Source organism: Nymphaea colorata, chromosome 8 (genome assembly GCF_008831285.2).
Source record: "Nymphaea colorata isolate Beijing-Zhang1983 chromosome 8, ASM883128v2, whole genome shotgun sequence".
NCBI lineage: Eukaryota > Viridiplantae > Streptophyta > Magnoliopsida > Nymphaeales > Nymphaeaceae > Nymphaea > Nymphaea colorata.
The window spans coordinates 18,693,082-18,711,762 of NC_045145.1; the positions used below are offsets into that span (position 1 = coordinate 18,693,082).

An 18,681-nucleotide genomic window follows, 5' to 3' on the forward strand; every position below is an offset into this window, starting at 1 on the left:
ACTCGGTAGTGCAGTAACTTCTATCAGATTTAGGAAAGGGCATTCATTGAACAGATGCAGAAGGATATGTGAATTATAGGCGTTAATTAATGGGTTGTCTGAAAAGCTTTCCATTTTCTCTCACGACTTAACTCACACTCAAAAAGCTACCATCTCGAGCTCTTCATTTACTCTCTTTAGACTCACCACAATCATAAATGTGATATGTGATGCCGTATCTCTTGTATGCCTTTTCCCTTTCAATCAAATCTCCGACGTGACTCTTTATAAATACGCGTTGAACGACTGCAGTTTCTGAAGTTCGTGGTTTTAACTGGCCGCCACTGAAAATAAGTGGGAGTCAAAATGTTTTTGCCAAATAAACGGACTAAGTTAACAAATGTCCTTTGTAACTAGATCGGTGCATGATATTGGTTGCATATAGGTGTGGCGTCGCTGGCCGGTGGACCTGCTGATTATGTATCTGGTTGGCGTTACTTTTTTTAGATTGTAAACGGTGTCTGGGTAACATTCAATTGAAAAATATATTAAAAGTGTCGTCGAATTGAAAAGTATACTGTATGATGACAAAAGTCTACAAGTGGGTGTTATTCCTCTAGATTGTAAGCAGTGTAGGGCTATAGCGTTCGACATTCGAATTGAAAAGTATATTGTAAGATCATTGAGGTTTTCTATCAGTCGTCAACCTCAAAAGCAAAGGAAAGGAAGGTGGTTTCAATTTATGACAAAGCACAAAAAATCATACAAACTTAAAACCCTGCCTACCAGCAATAGATGTTCTGGAGGATAGCCTCCTGTAAGAGGCATGCACTGCTCGCCATTCTCTTTGCACGTAACATTAGAGACTAAGTGAAACGGCGTTTGAATGGAGTAAGTGAAAATGAGAATTCTTTGATGCACAGGCTGATTCATTCTTTCGGCTGAATTGGTCGTCAACAAGTGAAAATATCAAAAGCTTTACCTTTTCAGAAAGAGCGAAAAAAAAACTAGTAGCAATAAAATAAGAACACTCTTAAAAATATTTAAAGATAGACATGGGGCAGTCCGATTTATAACACTGATAGAACCCCACATATTAAATGCTCAGCTGGCGCATAATAAATTGAATGATGGGGATGAAATGATAAAAATGAGTTCAAAGTCGAAATAAAAAGGAAGCCCGTGTAAAAGACAAAGTTGAAAATACAAGAAAAAGGCGGGTGTACCGTTCGATGCGAATTTTACTATAAATATTTTTATGTTAAAATATTATGATATATATATATATATATATATATATATATATAATATAACAAATAAGTATAAAATAACATCAGTTAATGAAAAACAAACAAATATATGAAATAAAGTAAAAAATAAGTATAAAATTGAGATAGCAAAAAAAAATTATAAAATAATAATAAAAGCTTACGAATATATCAATTAACTTTAAATCTAAATAAAAAATAATCAAATATTTATAAAATAATATGATAATAGATAAATATATAAAATAACTGTAAACATAAAAAATAATATGTATGAAATAATAAAATATTTATATAATAATAATATAATAATATTAAAAATATAAAAATATATTTTTTTTGCTTAAAAAATATTAATCATATGTACTGGTAAATTTTACAATTTTACAATTTTTTCAAATTTTTTATTCTTCTTTTTTATTCGTCATTGGTTTGGTTTTTTTGGTGTACACACAAAATTACATGCACCAATACAAATACGAAAACGACTTATATAACTAGCTTCGATTCGATATAAGAGCGCACAATGAAATCACCGGCGTTGTAATGATGTCAAGAGTCCTGGAGAACCTCCAAGGCCTCCTGCATTTTTTCGATGCATTGAAGTTGAATTCAACATCTTCAATGTTAATGTCAAGAGTTCTAGAGAACCTCGAATGGGCACAAGGCCTTGTACGTTCTTATCGACCAGTTCACTTGAAGTTTTCTGCGTCTTCAATGTTGTTCAGGGTCGTAAAGAACCTTCAAGGGCCAGAACTATGGCTCTCTTTGTTCTTGTTCTTCATCTTCAAACTGTACTTCAAACAAAGGAACAAGCCCGTCTGGAGTTGGCCCCTCTTGAAAAGTGTCCCTTCCGTGCTAGCCAACTCCCACAGGCTCCATGACTGGTTAAGCGGTCTTCTCGCAGCCGGCGGAGGCACCTTAATGTTTTACGTGCCTGCCATGCAAGCGGTCGTCACGAGCGACCCGAGAAACATAGAGTTCATACTCAAGTCCAATTTCGAGAATTTCCCCAAGGGAAAGGAGTTCAGCAAAGTATTCTCGAAGCTCATGGGCTCGGGAATCTTCAACTCGGACGCAGAATCATGGAAGGTTCAAAGGAAGATCGCCAACGTTCACATTCATTCCAAGCTCTTCCGCCAGTTTATGGCTCGAACGACCCAAGACATCGTCGAGACGCAGCTCATTCCGATCCTAAAACGATGCGCTCAATCCCCATCGCCCATTGACCTCCAAGACATCTTATTGAGATTCACGTTCGATGCCACATGCACGGCCGTGTTTGGCGAAAACCCTCGTTGCCTTTCTCCCGATTTACCGAGCGTCCCGTTTGCGGAAGCCATTAACGAGGCCATGGAAGCTATAGTGTTCAAGTACGTCCTTCCTGCAAGCTGGTGGCGGACGCTTCGCTGGTTGAATCTTTGGAAAGCAAGGAAATTTTCCGAAGCCATAGTGGTGATCGACGAATTCGTCGCACGTCAGATCAAGCTTCGAAAGGAAGAGGAGGTCCGAGGCGGCGACCTTCTATCAATATATGCAGAAAAATCCGATGAAGTGACGTTTCTAAGAGATACGGCAGTCAATTTCCTAATCGCCGGCCGGGACACCTCGGGAACTGCTCTGAGCTGGTTCTTTTGGAACCTCGCGAATCATCCCCACGTGGAGGCGAAGATTCTGGAAGAGTTGAGGGAGGTGCTGAGGGAGAAGACGAGGGAGAGCCTGAAACCCGACGATTTAGACAAGTTGGTGTACCTCCACGCAGCACTGAGCGAAAGTCTGAGGCTGTACCCTTCTGTTCCTATTGGCCAGAAAGGGGTCATAAAGGAAGCAACGCTTCCTAGTGGGACTGTGGTGAAGCCAGGAATGGTCATTTTTTACCTGATTTACGCAGTGGGGAGGATGGAATGGGTGTGGGGAAAGGATTGCATGGAATTCAAGCCGGAGAGATGGATAGATGAAAACGGAAAACTGAGGCACGAGAACAACAGCTACAGGTTTCTTGCTTTCAATGGAGGGCCGAGGACCTGTATAGGTAAGGATGTGGCTTTTGTGCAGATGAAGTTTGCTGCTGCCTTGGTCTTGCTCAACTTTGAGGTAAGGGTGGTGGAAGGACACCCTGTTGCGCCGCTCACTTCCGTCATCTTGAACATGAAGCGCGGGTTAATGGTCACGGTGAAGGAGAGGACTAAAGTGGAGGGCTAGGTGCTTAAGATCAGGATCTGAGCTTAGCTTTTACTGTTTAACTTATAACTATATACCAGTACAGGTGGTCTGTGTTTGTTCCATAGCTTTGACTAATATTTATCTACATATATTTCAGCATAGATCTTTTGCTAGTTCCTGATTATGTCTGCTAAAATGTCATATGTACTTTGCATGCAAATAAGTTTTAGGAATAGAAGCTTTCTTGCGCCTTTGTTTCAGGCGACGTGTGATACAGTAAATTAAACCAACATGGCTCACTCTCTTCTTCCAAGGGCGGTTTCTTTTGTGTTCTTGGCTATCCCATTAAGGACGGAAATTTTTGTCGGTGAAAGGCTAATCGTTTCACTCATGAACTACAAACGGCAGGGTAGAAGGGAGAAGCGCTTTGGCTTCTTTCTTATCTGCTCCCCTCTTTTCCCTCCTCCAATTGTAGACAATTGATTGGATGGATGAGAGATTCCCTACCTTGAGACCACTCGATCAACTAATCGAATTAACTAAAAAAACCTAAGAGATGTGATTTAGTTGCATGGTTATTTATAAATGAAAAAGTTGCCACTAAAAGTGACAATGACGTTACCTTGGGGAAGGGCGAGGGTCCAACTTTGTCTTTCAACCAAAGACACATTTTTCTAATCATAATTGTGGGTGAGCAAGAGCTTAACGATTCGTCACAAAATGAAATCTCAGTCTCTTTCATTCCCCTTCTCCAAGATTATAGGGTATGTTAAGACCGTAGTATGTAGCGTTTCAAAACTTTAGTAAGTTTTAAAGATGGTGAGGAATGTTCAAGGTTGTATAAAAAAAGTTGTTAAAATAGTGGGTTATTTTGGTTTCTAATTTTTTCAAGTTGAAATTGAAACTATTAAGAGCATCTTGGGATTTGTCGGACTAGGAACTTGAACTTGGAAGTGGGTCGAGCCATTAATAGCATGAGAGTATGGATCAACACTCAAACCTAAGGTCTCACTTGTGTCGATACATGTGCTTTAAGGGGACTAGATGTAACACCTCAAACGTTTAGTTACACATTTAACATTATACATTATAAGAGATCTTCGATGGTTTATAAAGGTTTATAAAAAGAGTTATTAAAATAGTTGATTGTCATGATTCTTTTAACATTTTTGAAGTTGAAATGGAAACTAGAACCCGAGTTTGAGAATAGGTCGAGCCATTATTATTAAAGCATTACGATCCCACCATTCACATCAATCAAATAACACCGGCTTAAATAGTGTCAGCTATACTAAAGCCCTTGGAGCTTATCCTCAGTTGCACCCAAATAAACCCTTAATAAATGCCGTCAGTTGCTTGGGAAAAGGAAGCTAACGTTGTTGGACAAGTTACTTAGACTAGAGCACATATAGACTTAGGCTTAATGGGAGACTTTTTTTGGGTGAATAACAAATGACTGCCCAAGTTTTACTGCGCGGCAAGTTTTACCTTAACTTTCAAATTGAATCATTTCCCAAGTACTTTACAAAACTAGCCTACCCAAAACAAAATATTTCAAAAATATCAAAAACCCCTTCTCCAAGCAGAATAGGGAGACCTGTCAACTCTCCTTAGACAGAGGGGTTTGAGAATCTGATTGGTAACTGTCACACTCTCAATTAAGGCTTGGCTTTGCAATCGGGGTAGCCCGGCCGGTAGCAAGGTTCAACAAAGTCGGGCTGGGTTCTCTCAAAGCTTTTGCCGGTGATCTAAGTCTAGCCCACATAGTTATCGGGTTGGGCAGACTATCAACTTTATACCCATCGGTACCCGGTTTCATGTCCATTCATATTTGAAACCTTATATTTCATATTTTAATATCTCAAAAACCCTTAGCGACAAGTTGAGAGCTTTTAAGAGTCATCGGCATCATATGAAGCATTTCTAAGTGCGCTATCAGCAACACATGAAGATTATCTAGAGGAGTCATCGGAGATGCACCAAAAGTTTTTAAGTAAGCTGATTGCAAGTGTCATATAATGATGAATGTGTGTATATATATAAACTAAATGTGATGGTTGTTGAAAGACTAAAAATTAAAAAAAACAGCCAACAAAAAAGATCATTCTAGGAGTATTAGCAACAGCATATAGCATAGTAACAGTTTATAATAGTTTTAGCGACAATTTATTAGTTTTTCAACACATAAAAATTAACGGCAATTGTTAATATATATATATATATATATATATATATATATATATATGAATGAGTGTGTCCTCCAAGCTTTATTTCCTTTTAAACTTTCCGTCCAAAACCATATATACCAATCATGGAAGATCATTAATTTTACACGATTGGCAGCTGAAGGTCATCTCACACAGGGTTTTTGGATGGCTGTCAGTGTCATCATATCAAAAGCTTCTCGCACATCTGATGAATTGAATTTTCTTACCAAGAACTAATAAAATAAGGTAAATTTTGACGAATTAATGGGCGAGGGACTGAAATTCGGGAAGCGATTGGACCTTGCTTTCCAATTGATCACGTATATCACCCGTATATATATAAATCTGGCTACCTTTCACATGAAATGTCGGTTGCTCCGTTCGTTCCATAGATGCCTGACGTTGACACTTTTAAGTTGAAGACGATAGGAAACGAAGGTTGGGGGGCTTACTTACTCCACAAAGAAACTCTTTAATGAGTAAACCAAGGGCGCGCGGAAGTGGAGCCAAAGGAGCTAAGTTGGCCAACAGCCTTGCCGTCCAATTTAATAGGCCAGATTTCCCACATTTACACATGGCAAAGTTCTAATCCCTTCTGCACCATATTAGATTCAGTAAGTTTTTTTCTCACCCGGTTTTTGGAATTAATATATGAAATTGAAGGCATTAAGCTCAACAAACATTTTTATAAAATTTCACGACCACATGCTACCATAAAACAATGATATCTGGCCGAACAAATTTAAGTTCATACCATGTTATAACCCAAAATCATTCACAAAAAAAAAAAAAAAAGTTCAACACGAAGATTGAAGAACCAACCTTTTGATCGTTTGGCCGTTCAAAAATGATAAAGAATACATGCACTTGTTAGAAAAACACATAACCGTCAATAAGAAGAAGAAAGAAGAGAAAGAAAATAAAGAAGAAGAAGAAAGGTTCGGGCAGAGTTAATAATTCGGGAAAACATTTACACATGCGAGAGAAACGTCGGTAAATACCTCACTTAAAAAACGTCTGGTAAATCTCTGCGGCAACTTTACCGACGTTCGATGTGCATTAGTGAGAGTGACATTAACGACGTTTCGACAAAACACATCGATAAAGATAGAGTTATACAAACGAACGCGGAGGACATTGGCAATTCTTTGCCGAAGAACAATTTTAGTGACGCAAGCATGATCATGGATCGGTAAATTATTTTTTTTTCGACATCTGCAAAATGGACGTCAGTAAGTAAGTTTTTACCGTCGTTCATTATCAGACATCGATAAAAGTTAATTGTTTGGCGACGTTTACAAACGCTCAACTTCAACGACATCCTACCAGCACACGTCAATGAAAGCTGCTTTTGCATCAACGTTCTTCATCAGATGTCAGTAAAAGTGGCTTTTCATTGAAGTTCATTTTCCCATATGTGGTGACCTTTTTTTTTTTTTGGTAGTGTTTAGGGATCATGTTGAAGTCAATTTCCTTGGAAACATGATCATGATTTTTTAGGCATTTGATATTTTAATCTCCCTTTTCATATATCTTTCTTAATGTGCATGAAAGTTTTTTTTTTCTTGAAAAAAAAAATGTGAATTACGTCAAAAAAATTATTTGGTCCATTTTCACCTAATTTAGCTCATGCAATTTATACAGTTATTTTAACATCTCCTTTTTGTCTCTCTCTCACTGAAAAAATGCATTTTTTCCATTCCAAGTAGTGTATTCATCTTATTAATTCATTTTTATTTCATCATTTGTTTAGGCTAGTGTATACGTATTGGAAGGAAACAATTCCGTATAAATGACGAACTTAACTCTAACACGGGGGCAGGAATAAATTACGGAAATTTTTCATTGCCACTTTGAACATGGAACAATTTTTTTCGGGCCATTTGACATATTCTTACTTCATCAGACTGTCTGTTTTTCTCCACAGTTATTGTTATTATTGCATATATGCACTATTACGGTGCAAATCTGCTGGGAGTGTGGGAAAAATGACAAGAATGCGTACAAGGCTCCCACTGTTGCCTCATGCAAAGAAAAGATGCGTACAAGACTCCAACTCTCGCCTTGGATAAATCTAACTCTAGTAAAATTGAAGCTCCTCTGTCCTTGTCAAGACTATTGAACAACTCATGAACTAATTTTTTTTTGCTCTGATCCTCGCAAATGACTCTTGCAATAACACATCTCAAACGATCCACCATAATCTTGGTGATAATTTTCTAAGGGCAATTACAGAGCGATATAGGCCGAATGTCCATTTTATCTTAGCAGCATGAATCTACTGGTTTAAAAGAAATGTGTAATTACCAGGCACATCTTTTGACCTTGCTCTTCAATTTCTTCCAGCTTCTGAAGCAGTTTTATCATTGGAAACCCAGCAGTATTTCGATTCCACGCAGCTCTGTCCATGACTTCAATGCAAGATTATGATTGGAGTTTTGAGAAAGAGAAAACAGAGGGAACACAGTCTTAACACGACAAGGGGTGGCATCAGGATTCCTTCATTGCAGGGACTGAACTATAGTCTCAAATTTTAACAGAGCCAAACTTTAAACTATCTTTGAACGTGACCAACATCCACGAATTGTTCATAAACTTCATGCATGGCTGCTACTCTCGCATGTTTTTTCTTTCACAATCATGTTCCTAATTACCCTTAGACATATTGGTGGCCATTTCAGACATCACATTAGTTTGTAGGGGGCAATTGTAATTTTCATAGTAAATTGATAATTTTGTTATTCAACTAGCAGTAACATAAAAATGTGGTGTTCCTACTTCCCTGTTTATTCTTCCTCTTTCTGCTTCATCATATTTCCTCTTCTTATTCACCATTTTTGTTGCCTATTTAGTTGTTCGATTTGATCAGTGTGTGCATGCTCAATGGGGACTGCGTTGGAGCTCTAACGACAGGGTTTTCAGTCTTGACGTGCTTCTGATGCATGGGTTGATAATACAATGAGAAACAGATATTCAACATCCATTATTATTATTATTATTATGTTGGTGTAGATTTTATGTTCGTTGATTGTTTCGTTTGGTTCACATCTTTTTTGTTTTAAAAGAAAATAAGAACATTGTTAGTGGGGATTAAAAAGCTTTCAGATGTATTGCATATAACCCATCTGATGCACTCTGTAATAGCCACCAAGGGTGTTGTTGGCTAGACCTAACTCGGACTTGGTTCATTTGCCTTTTCATTTTCTCACGCTGAAAGGAATTACTGAAGCCAGCCGCCTTCCGTTCCCTGTGGGTTTCCCGCCATTTTCCATCGATCCGAGAGGGTGAGCGAAAAAAGATAGACCTCGCCGCTCTCTCTCTGCCCCTCTCTCTCCCGTTTGATGGGCTGCCAACATACTGGAGAAGGAGGGAAACGTTAGGGCATCGTCTCAGTGCGCAGGGCACGACGGGTTGCTCTCTCTCTCTCTCTCTCCCCTCCCTGTTCCATTTGAACCAGAAGAAGAGGAAAGAAGGTGAGGAAGAGGTAGGCGACGGCGACGCCAGTGGAATCCGGTTGGAGATTAGGGTGATAGGCTTGGCTATTACCCTTCTTTCCTGGGGCGAAAGAAGAGTGTGGTTACCATTGGCTCCAAGCCCGACCATTCTGGTCACCGGAGGTAAGCGCCACGCCGTCTAAGGTCCCCCAGATACATCTCCTCTGCTTTTTCTTTTTCCCCAGATCACCCGGCAGTCTCAATCGATTTTCTCCTCGTGAATTGATTTGGTTGGTCAGTGAAAGGGTTACAAGGAGGAATACAACGTCGCAGTGGTTTCTTCTCGTTTATTCATTTCGATGGTGATGCAAGTAACAAACGGGAACAGTGGGGAGACGACGCCTTGGGACCAGATCTTGCTGGACCCTGGTGCGTTGGTTTATACCTCTCGGTTTCATTTGGTTCCTTTCTTCTTGGTCGTTGTGGTTTTTGTTCATTTGATCAATTTCTCTGGTAGGAATGGGGACTTACAGTGGTACTTCCTCAGTAAGGAGGTTAAAAATTTCCTCAAAGTGCAACCATAGTCTATCTTTTGTGTGCTTAATCTGATACTGCTAGACCCAAAAAGGGGAATGAAGAGGAAAAACAATGTTTGAGAGGCAAAAAGTCACTTATTTCACGGTTTTGGACGGGAGAAACATCCTTCTTAAAGACTTGAATAGATGAATGAGCTTTGCTAGTAGAATCTTAATTTTTCAAATCGTCCTCAGTTTAAGTATTACATGATCTTTTACTTGTATAGGCTTCACACTGAAGAGCTTTTGTCATTTGTGTTATGGATCCCTGGGCATTTATTGTGTGAAAAGTTTTCAGAATATTTATATATTTGCCATATATTTATGTATATTAGCATTTAAAAGATGATGAACTTCTACCATTGGCAAGAACAAAGTTACAGCCGAAATTTTTCCGAAACGTATTTTGCGTTTCTATCTCATGTTATTTTTTTTTCCACAACCAAACTGCTTCTTTTCATGATTCCTGGTTTTGACACCATATACCTGAGTGTGCTCTTGTGTGACTGCTTAACAGTTCCATTGCAGACAGTTGTAGGCATGAGCTTGCTGAAAGTTATATGCATGAGCAAGTCGATTAATTCCAACAACTCCTGTTCTAGTTCAACTTGCACTGATTGCTTTTCATACAACTTTTATTATGCAGCTCCTGTTTTTAGAACATGTAATTTTGAACTGCTTTGTGTAGTTTCTTCTGAAGAGCAAATAGCGTTCTTAAATTCATCAGAAAAGTGATTGTTTAAGTTGAAGCAGGTAAATGCTGAAATCAGTCGTGAATTGAAGCCAAGCCACTTAGTTACAACGGTAAGTTTTTTTGGCTGTTGAATTTTATTTTTTCTTCATCAAACATAGTTAGAAATTTCGTGAATTTTGTTTCTTGTCCATGAAACACTGGTTAAAGATACATGGCCTTTATTTTTTTCTCTTTTATTCTTTTCAGGGAATTATTTCTAGATAAAAAAAACCTCATGAATTTTTATCTGTGACCATCAAACGAGACCTTTGTGAGAAGAAGAAGAAGAAGAAGAAGAAGAAGAAGAAGGTCAAGGCTACCTAGAAAGGTAAAGGAAGGGGGCCAATGAACAAAATGGGTGCGGTGACCCTGAAAACAATCCAGCGGAAGTGCAAGTTGAAGGGATTAATCCTAACCCTTGATGCCATGAACGAGGTCCTCACCTTCGTCAATCGCCATGACGATGAAGATGAAGCCCTCGACTTCCTCCTCGATGAGGTCGTCAAGGAGTCACGTAATCCCCCCTTCCCCTTCTTCGCTTCTCTTTTACCTTCTTTCCTTCTTCTTTAGTCGTACTGCCCTTCTTGTTATGTTTATCAGCACAATACCTAACCTTTTTTTTTCCTTCTGTTGGTGAACTATGACTAGTTAAATCATCGGTTCTAAACAAGGAGACGGTTCATAGGGTCATTAATTTGCTGTTAGAGGCGGAGGTTGCCGTTGATTCAGTCGTGAGCTCCCGGAATCCTTTGGCCTTACGCATAATCGATGCTTTCAACATTCCCAAATTCTGCTACGACCCGATAAAGAAATTGTTTTACCAGTGTGTTCATTAGTTCCCCTTTTCCCCCTTTTGTGTTTCTTTTTTCCTCCTCCTCCTCTGTTTGCTCATTTCTTGGTTCACACTTTATGCAACCATAGGCATAAAGGAGATCTTTCGATCCATGGGGATCCGTCTGCAAAAGCTTCCCTATATAGGGACAGGTTTCAATTGTTGTATCAGAGGCTCTGTCGCGATCGCCACTTCTCTAAACGTGCATTTCAAACTGACCTATGCGACTCTGAAGGACCGAGTTCTGAGGTTGAGGATTAGACACATTTTCCTTCTTACTTGGATTTTGAGTTTGTGAATGTTAGCTTCATCTTATGGCTCATTCGTTTGTGTAGATAACTCCAATCCAGTCGCTCATAGGATGCACCGGTAGACGCTGGATCATGGGTGTAATTTCTCAATTGGAGGACGGTCATTTCTTCTTGGAAGATTTGACTGCAGCTGTGGAAGTCGACTTGTCCAGTGCAATATCCTTGACGCTGTCCTCATAGTCTTTTAGCTCATGGATTTGCTTGTTTTCTACTAGACTGCAAATTGCCCTTGGAAGCCATGTCATAGTCCACCATTCTCTAGCTTGGATTCTTATTTTTTATATGAATGAACATTGTCCTTCACTTGATACACAAACACATGTTCCGTGAAAATATTGTATTGAATCTTTCTCTCTTTTTTTGATTAGAAGCTGTCATGGAGTCATCATCAATCAATGTTTAACAAATCTGCTTGATGTGGCTTCTAATAGTACTTTGCTTTTATCCGGTGAGTCCTGATACGGTAACATATATCCTTGATTGGTTGTAGCCTGGTCTTCAACTGATCAAATAAATGGATAAATGTATTCACTTTTTTCACTGCATTTTTGATGAGAGCTTGGATTTCATGTGGTTAAGTTACTAGAATGTGGTTTTCCCATTTGCATTAAAAAAGGGGACTCCATTTTATACATTGCAAACTTGGGAGCCTGTGTGATATCAATGTCAGATTGATTTCAAGTGACTGTTTATCTTAATATCAAACACAAGATTACGTCTGGATTCTTTGTGGAGAACACCATAATTGTGGCAGAAGGCGAGCTGCTTCCGAGTGGTATATTTCAGGTCTGCATTTTTTAGTATTATTTTTCACCAAACGCCATTCTACATGCTATCTTTATTTGATGAGTCTGCTTGAATATAACTTGTTTTCTAGTTTGTCATGATCTTTCATAGTACGTTCAGTGGGGTGCTGTTTGACTTTACATTCATTGTACTCTCCCTTTCTCCCTCTTTACGCATGCTTTCCTATTTCTTTATGCACAAATTGAATGGTAATTTTTGGTGAACTTTAGTAGTATATCTGATACAAAAAAAGAAGTCATTTATGTAATTTTCCAAGAAATTGAACTAATATTCTTGCATATATTTAAAAGCTCTTGAGTTTAGGTGAAGGACTGACTCTCCCTACATTTGATATAAGTAGAGGCTGCGATGTTGATAACTCCTCTTTCTATGTGCAAAAACCCTGTGTGCGTAGTACTTGTAAGCAGTCCTATTTAAATTTTTGAGAAAGTTGAAATGAATATGTACGTTGAAACCTTTTTTTAGGGAATGGAAACAAAAACTGAGGCAGGTTGGTATTAGTTGGCACTTTGGTGAGTTTGAGCCTTGCTGCTATGTCACATGAATTCTTCAAAAAGGGAGCTGCATCCACATTGATGCGACTAGGGTGCGGGTTACTGTCCTACGGATAAGGGTGCGGCTCCACCATGCACCTGGGCATAGTCAATACTTGTCGAGTACTGCTGACTGCACCTGCTCTTGTTCTCTTCCCCTCCCTCTTTATTTCTTTCTTTTTCCTTTTCTCTGTTTCTCCTTTTCTTTTCCTTTCTTTTTTTCCTTTCTTTTTTTTCCTTTTTTCTCTCTCTTTTTCTTTGTCTTGTCCTTTAAAAAGGTTGATAACGTCTAGTTGTCCTTTCTTAAGGGGCCGTTTGATGCCCTGGAAATCCACTGTAGCAGTGGAAAAAAATTTGAAAATTTGAAAATTTTTCCTTCTCATCAAACTTAGAATTTTTTTTTTTACCGTTAAAAGTGGAAACGGCAAAATATTTCTGGAAAAATTTTTCCAGCCAGAGGGATGGAAAAATTTTTCAGGAAATATTTTTGTGACCGTTGGAGGAGGAAGGAGGGAGGAGGAGCGCAGAGGAGGAAGGGAAGGAAGGAGGGAGGAGGAGGAGGAAGGGAAGGATGGAGGAGAAAGAAGGGGAGGAGGGCACGGTGAGGAGGGAAGGAGAAGAGGGCACAGCGAGGAGGGAAGGAGAAGAGGGAAAGAAGGGAGAGGGGAAGAGGGCACGAGGAGGGAAGGGGAAGAGGGCACGAGGAGGGAAGGGGAAGAGGGGAAGAAGGGGAAGTAGGGGAGGAGGGCACGAGGAGGGAAGGAGAAGAGGGGAAGAGGGGAAGAAGGGGAAGAGGGGAAGAAGGGGAGGAGGGCACGCGAGGGGAAGAGGGGAAGAAGGGGAGGAGGGCACGCCGCACGCGAGGGGAAGGGGAAGGGGAAGAGGGGAAGAAGGGGAAGAGGGAGAAGAGGGGAAGAGGGGAAGAAGGGAAGGAGGGCACGCGAGGGGAAGGAGAAGAGGGGAAGAAGGGGAAGAGGGAGAAGAGGGGAAGAAGGGGAGGATGGCACGAGGAGGGAAGGAGAAGAGGGGAAGAAGGGAAAGAGGGAGAAGAGGGGAAGAGGGGAAGAAGGGAAAGAGGGAGAAGAGGGGAAGAGGGGAAGAAGGGAAAGAGGGAGAAGAGGGGAAGAAGGGGAGGAGGGCACGCAAGGGGAAGGAGAAGAGGGGAAGAAGGGGAAGAAGGGGAAGAGGGAGAAGAGGGGAAGAAGGGCACGCCAGGGCACCTCCCCACGTCCCCCGCCGCCGCCGATGGCACCGCCCCCACCGCCGCCGATGGCACCGCCTGACGCCTCTTCCCCAAAATCCTCCCTCCTTCCTTTCCCTTCCCTTCTTCCTCCTCCTTCCCTTCCCTTCCCTTCCCTTCTTCCTCCTCCTCCCTTCTCTTCCCTTCTTCCTCCTTCCCTTCCCTTCCCTTCCCTTCTTCCTCCTCCTCCTCCTCCTTCCCTTCCCTTCCCTTTCCTTCCCTTCTTCCATTTCTACCAAACGACGAAATTTCTTTCCGGAAAAATATTTCTTACTTAACAAACACAAGCTTGTTTTGGAAATATGGAAATTTTTTTCTTATTTCTCAATTCCAGAAATATATTTCTGGAAATTTTTTTCCGTTTCCATGGTTTCCAGCCATCAAACGGCCCCTAAAGGATGACCAGCCTGTCATCCTGTTTAAAGGACGACAACGGTTGTCAAGTCTGTTATGCACCTTTGTTATAAATTTAGTAAACTATGATTAGCTTCTTGGGAGCAACATTTGGAAAATCCTGGTGGCTTTTATTCACGTCTTCCTTAAATGTGTGGATTGAAAGTTTAAACATTGTAAATTTGGAAGTGGCTTTAGAGCAGTCTTGTATCTAAGATTTTGAAAAGTTTGGACAACAATCTCCTTGGTTGCAAGGTTGGTCACGTGTACAAACTACATGACAAGTTCAAAACTGAAATCGATAAATCCCTCGTTTAGCAGATGATTGCACACATAGTTTTACCAAGGTCTGTGACAAAAAAATCAAGAATGAAATAGATGCCTTTTCTTCAATTTTGAATTGCCTCTGCTGAATTTTTGAAAATTTGTTGTTCTTAGAAGATAGTTTAGCATGAAATTCTTGGTGTACCTATATGTTTGGTATTCCTATTATTAATTTTTTCTAGATAGAAGTCTCAATTGTCGTTATTGATGCATTTCTATGAAATTGTGATGCTCTGTCAATTAGATTTTGTAAATTTATTTTTTAGTGTGCTTGTTCATGTTTATCTACACGTTTGAATTTTGTTGAGCTCTTTACTTTTGTAACATGCCTGTATTAAGAGGAAAAGGGTTGGGGAGGGGGAACTTTGCCCCAGGTTCAACGACTTGTACATCATTGCTACACATATTTGGTTATTTTCAAAAATCAATGCAGGAGACTAAATGAGCTGAGACTCTTCAACTGATTCATGCAATCTGTTGGCTTGAGGAGATCATCACAGTTCTTAAGTTGCTTAGTTATTGACATCCTTGGGTGCATATATACATGGTGTTGGCGACTGTTTTATCTGATTAATTCCTAAATTTCTTAGACCTGTTTTTGTTTCTTTCGCCACTATGAGAAAGGAACCTTAATGGTTGTGGGCTTTTTCAGGTGCGTGCATGTGGGTTTCCACCTTTGGAAGACAGAAATACCTCTCTTTCATTACTTGCAGCGCTTGATTTTTTTGGTGCTGGTAGCATTTCACAAGAAGAAAATGTATCCTGCACTCATGCTTCTTTAGATTTTTGCTCATGGAAATTCATGTCTGTGTTTTTGTATGGTGCAATGCATGTATTTGTGCAGTTTTATATGTGCATGCTTGTTTTCCTATATTTCTTTATAGATTAAACTTGCTGAGCTGGAGAAAAATGCATTCAATGACATGTTCGTCATTTTGTCTGATGTCTGGCTTGATTCCCAGGAGGTAATATTTTAGTAATGCAAATCGGCTAGGGGTTATGAAAATTCATGTATGCTAAGACCCAATCTTGTTGCTTTTCCTGTAGTGAAGACTTTGGAAAAGTTAGCTGCAGTATTTGATGGTTATGAAAATGTGGAGGTGGTGCCATCTTTGTTTGTTTTAATGGGGAATTTCTGCTCTCGTCCATGTAACCTTGCGTTCCATTCATTTTCGAGTTTGAGGTGAGTGTTGGCTCAAACTTAAATTTCCAATATATGAATATGAGGTATAGTTACAAACAAAACACGGTTTTAATTTTTTCTCCACTTTTGAAGATTGCAGTTTGGGAAGCTTGGAGAAATGATTAAGGCTCATCCACGATTAATGGAAGGGAGTCGATTTCTATTTATTCCGGGTCCCAGTGATGCAGGTCATACTTACATTATCCTGTGAACTTCTTGGGTTTGGGTTTCAGCAACTTGCTTTCTCTAATGCATTTGATCTTCTATTTTTATTAACTTCATTCATTATTGTACACTCTTAGGCTTTCATAGGATCGCTCAGAAGAAATCAAGTGACAGATTCTTAGTTATAGACTTGCAAATGAGGTTCCGTGCATCATTTTTTGGCTAAAAGAGTTATTGTTTTGGATTTACAGGTCCTTCAACTGCCCTTCCTAGGTGTGCCTTACCCAAATATCTAACTGAAGAGCTCCTAAAGCATGTACCGGATGCAGTCTTCTTGAGTAACCCTTGCAGGTAACTTTTTGCATTTGATGTGACACGAAGCATGCTGGAAGATTATTGAAGTATTGAACTTAGTAGTCAAAACATGCCTTTGTGTCGGCCTAGGTGCTCTTATGGCCTAGGTGCTCTTATGCCCTAGGCACACATTTTCCACTAGGCTGTGCCACCTAGGTGCCTAAGAATTTTTTTCCCTTTTTTCTCCATCTAATTTTACTTTTTTCATTCTTGTTCTTTTGTTTTTTTACCGTAGTTTACTTTTTTTTTTTCCTTTTCATTCTTCATCTTCTTCCTTGTTATATTTTTGCCTTTCATATACTGTTGTCTACCTTCCTTGGCTTGCTTGGTGGGCCACGGCCGAGTCCCATCTAGTACTTTTGACTACTAAAGTAATGAAGTACAAAGGCCTTGTGATAGTAGACAAACTATTGGATGAATGACACGTATTTGCTACGGATGTTTACATAAGAAATATCTACTCTTAAAGGTGAAATGGATATTCGGTTCAGTTGATGACACAAATCACAAGTGAATTTAGGTTAAGCAGTGAAGGCTGAAAAGAAATATAAAAAAAGTTAAATCATGTTGACTGTATCTGCTGTCCAAGTGTTCCAATTTTTTTAGCATATCATCTGTGTGGATAAGCATGCTAAGAAAAATGTCTCTGTTGTTATAGCTGAAGCATAATGCAGATTATTATGCAGCTTGTGGGTGTGGTTTCATTCTCAGGACTGTCCTGGAGAACTTGTAATACAAATTTCACCTCTATAGCTTGGCTTTTGATGCGGATCATGAAATTTGTGCGCTTTGGCCGTCATAATGTGGCCACTGCAAAGAGGTGACAGAAGTAGCAGGTTAAACCAGAGCTGTAAAGTTTCTTTCCCAGAAAGTTGTTAATATCTTACTGAAAAAGGCAATACTGAATTTAGTGCACAACCAACGACTTCTTTCTATATCTCTTCCCACTTGGGTTCTCATTTGATGTTCTTTTCCATATAAGCTTGTTTCTTATGTTAGATGTAGATTATATTATGAAGCCTCTAATAAGGCCTGCATGTTCGCTTGGAATGATGCTCCGATCATAATGCATGGTGATTGGATAATTTGGATTGATGGGGGACCAATGCTTTCTTGAAAATGACATTTTTCTCCAATTGCCTTTGTGGTTTTTCGTCTGCTGTTTTTTTCCTTTCTTGTTTCCAGGTTGATATCTTCAGTTTTTTACTGCAGGATAAAGTTTTACACGCAGGAAATTGTGTTTTTTCGGCATGATCTACTGTACAGAATGCGTCGATCTTGCCTTATTCCTCCTACAAAGGATGAGACAGATGATCCTTTTGAGCATGTAAAGTTTCCTTCTGTTGTAGTTGAAATATTATTTCCTAGACACAAACTCTAATGAAAGCATCTTTGTTTGATGCAGCTTGTTGCTACCATTTCTCATCAAAGTCATCTCTGCCCTTTGCCACTGACTGTTCAACCAATAATTTGGAACTATGACCACTGTCTCCGCTTGTACCCTACACCGCATACGGTAATATTGTAGTATTGTGCTTTCACTGTTTAACGCGATTCTTTTGTGTTTTGCTTTATCTTATTGCCTCTTTATCTTGTTTGTCGCCAATGCAGATAGTATTAGGTGATCGGAGTGACCAGAAGATGTTCAAGTATATGGGCACTACTTGCTTCAATCCAGGATCGTTTTCTAATGACAGTACATTTGTTGCCTATCGGCCTTGCACTCAGGAAGTTGAGCTTTCGTCCTTATAGTGTCACTCAGTTTCTATGATCATGACGGCAAGATATGTAGGTGTTGGATCCAGCCGACTTGATACCCGATGCCTGCATTATGGGCGTCTGAAGAGAACTCAAGAGGAGGTGGTGCCCACGCCTTGCGGGTGGTCGGTGGTGCAATTGCTTCCACTAGTTCCAGTTCATCTGTCAAAGGTTGTGTATCATTATGCATTTGAAAGAAATTTTCTTGTGCTGTGAGTGTTTGTCTTATTTATAACGATAATCAATAACACTAAAATGTGGAACAGAGGTGGTTAAAATCCAGTCTCCTTTAGAGCAGCATTTCCTCCGTAGGATCCGATTTGATCGATGATAACAAGGGAGGCGTTTACCTTTTTCATTCCCTTGAGTTGACGCTTGTGTGAGAGATAATGGCGTACCATATCTAATTACTGGTGTTATAT

The 18,681-nt window shown here is 39.7% G+C and overlaps 2 protein-coding genes across 2 annotated transcripts; both read left to right on the forward strand.

Moving 5' to 3' along the window:
* Positions 1 to 1,771: 1,771 nt before the first annotated feature.
* On the forward strand, positions 1,772 to 3,571 carry LOC116258485 (cytochrome P450 86B1-like). The gene has a single exon (XM_031635652.2). The coding sequence runs from the start codon at positions 1,794 to 1,796 to the stop codon at positions 3,447 to 3,449; it is 1,656 nt and encodes a 551-aa protein (XP_031491512.1). The 5' UTR covers positions 1,772 to 1,793; the 3' UTR covers positions 3,450 to 3,571.
* Positions 3,572 to 8,519: 4,948 nt separating this feature from the next.
* LOC116259229 (DNA polymerase epsilon subunit B) lies at positions 8,520 to 18,556 on the forward strand. The gene is made up of 16 exons (XM_031636946.2): positions 8,520 to 9,234; positions 9,351 to 9,480; positions 10,380 to 10,430; positions 10,567 to 10,873; positions 11,008 to 11,182; positions 11,281 to 11,440; positions 11,527 to 11,658; positions 12,211 to 12,288; positions 15,452 to 15,556; positions 15,684 to 15,764; positions 15,852 to 15,982; positions 16,076 to 16,170; positions 16,399 to 16,498; positions 17,714 to 17,828; positions 17,907 to 18,017; positions 18,113 to 18,556. Exons 4-16 carry the CDS (start codon positions 10,705 to 10,707, stop codon positions 18,251 to 18,253), a joined length of 1,593 nt encoding a protein of 530 aa, XP_031492806.1. The 5' UTR covers positions 8,520 to 9,234; positions 9,351 to 9,480; positions 10,380 to 10,430; positions 10,567 to 10,704; the 3' UTR covers positions 18,254 to 18,556.
* The last annotated feature ends 125 nt before the right edge of the window (positions 18,557 to 18,681 follow it).

Coding starts and splice junctions, on each gene's coding strand:
- LOC116258485 (XM_031635652.2), top strand. CDS start 1,794: ATGATGTCAAGAGTCCTGGAGAACCTCCAAGGCCTCCTGCATTTTTTC.
- LOC116259229 (XM_031636946.2), top strand. CDS start 10,705: ATGAACAAAATGGGTGCGGTGACCCTGAAAACAATCCAGCGGAAGTGC. Junction 10,874..11,007: donor TGAGGTCGTCAAGGAGTCAC/GTAATCCCCCCT, acceptor AACTATGACTAG/TTAAATCATCGGTTCTAAAC. Junction 15,557..15,683: donor GCATTTCACAAGAAGAAAAT/GTATCCTGCACT, acceptor ATTTCTTTATAG/ATTAAACTTGCTGAGCTGGA.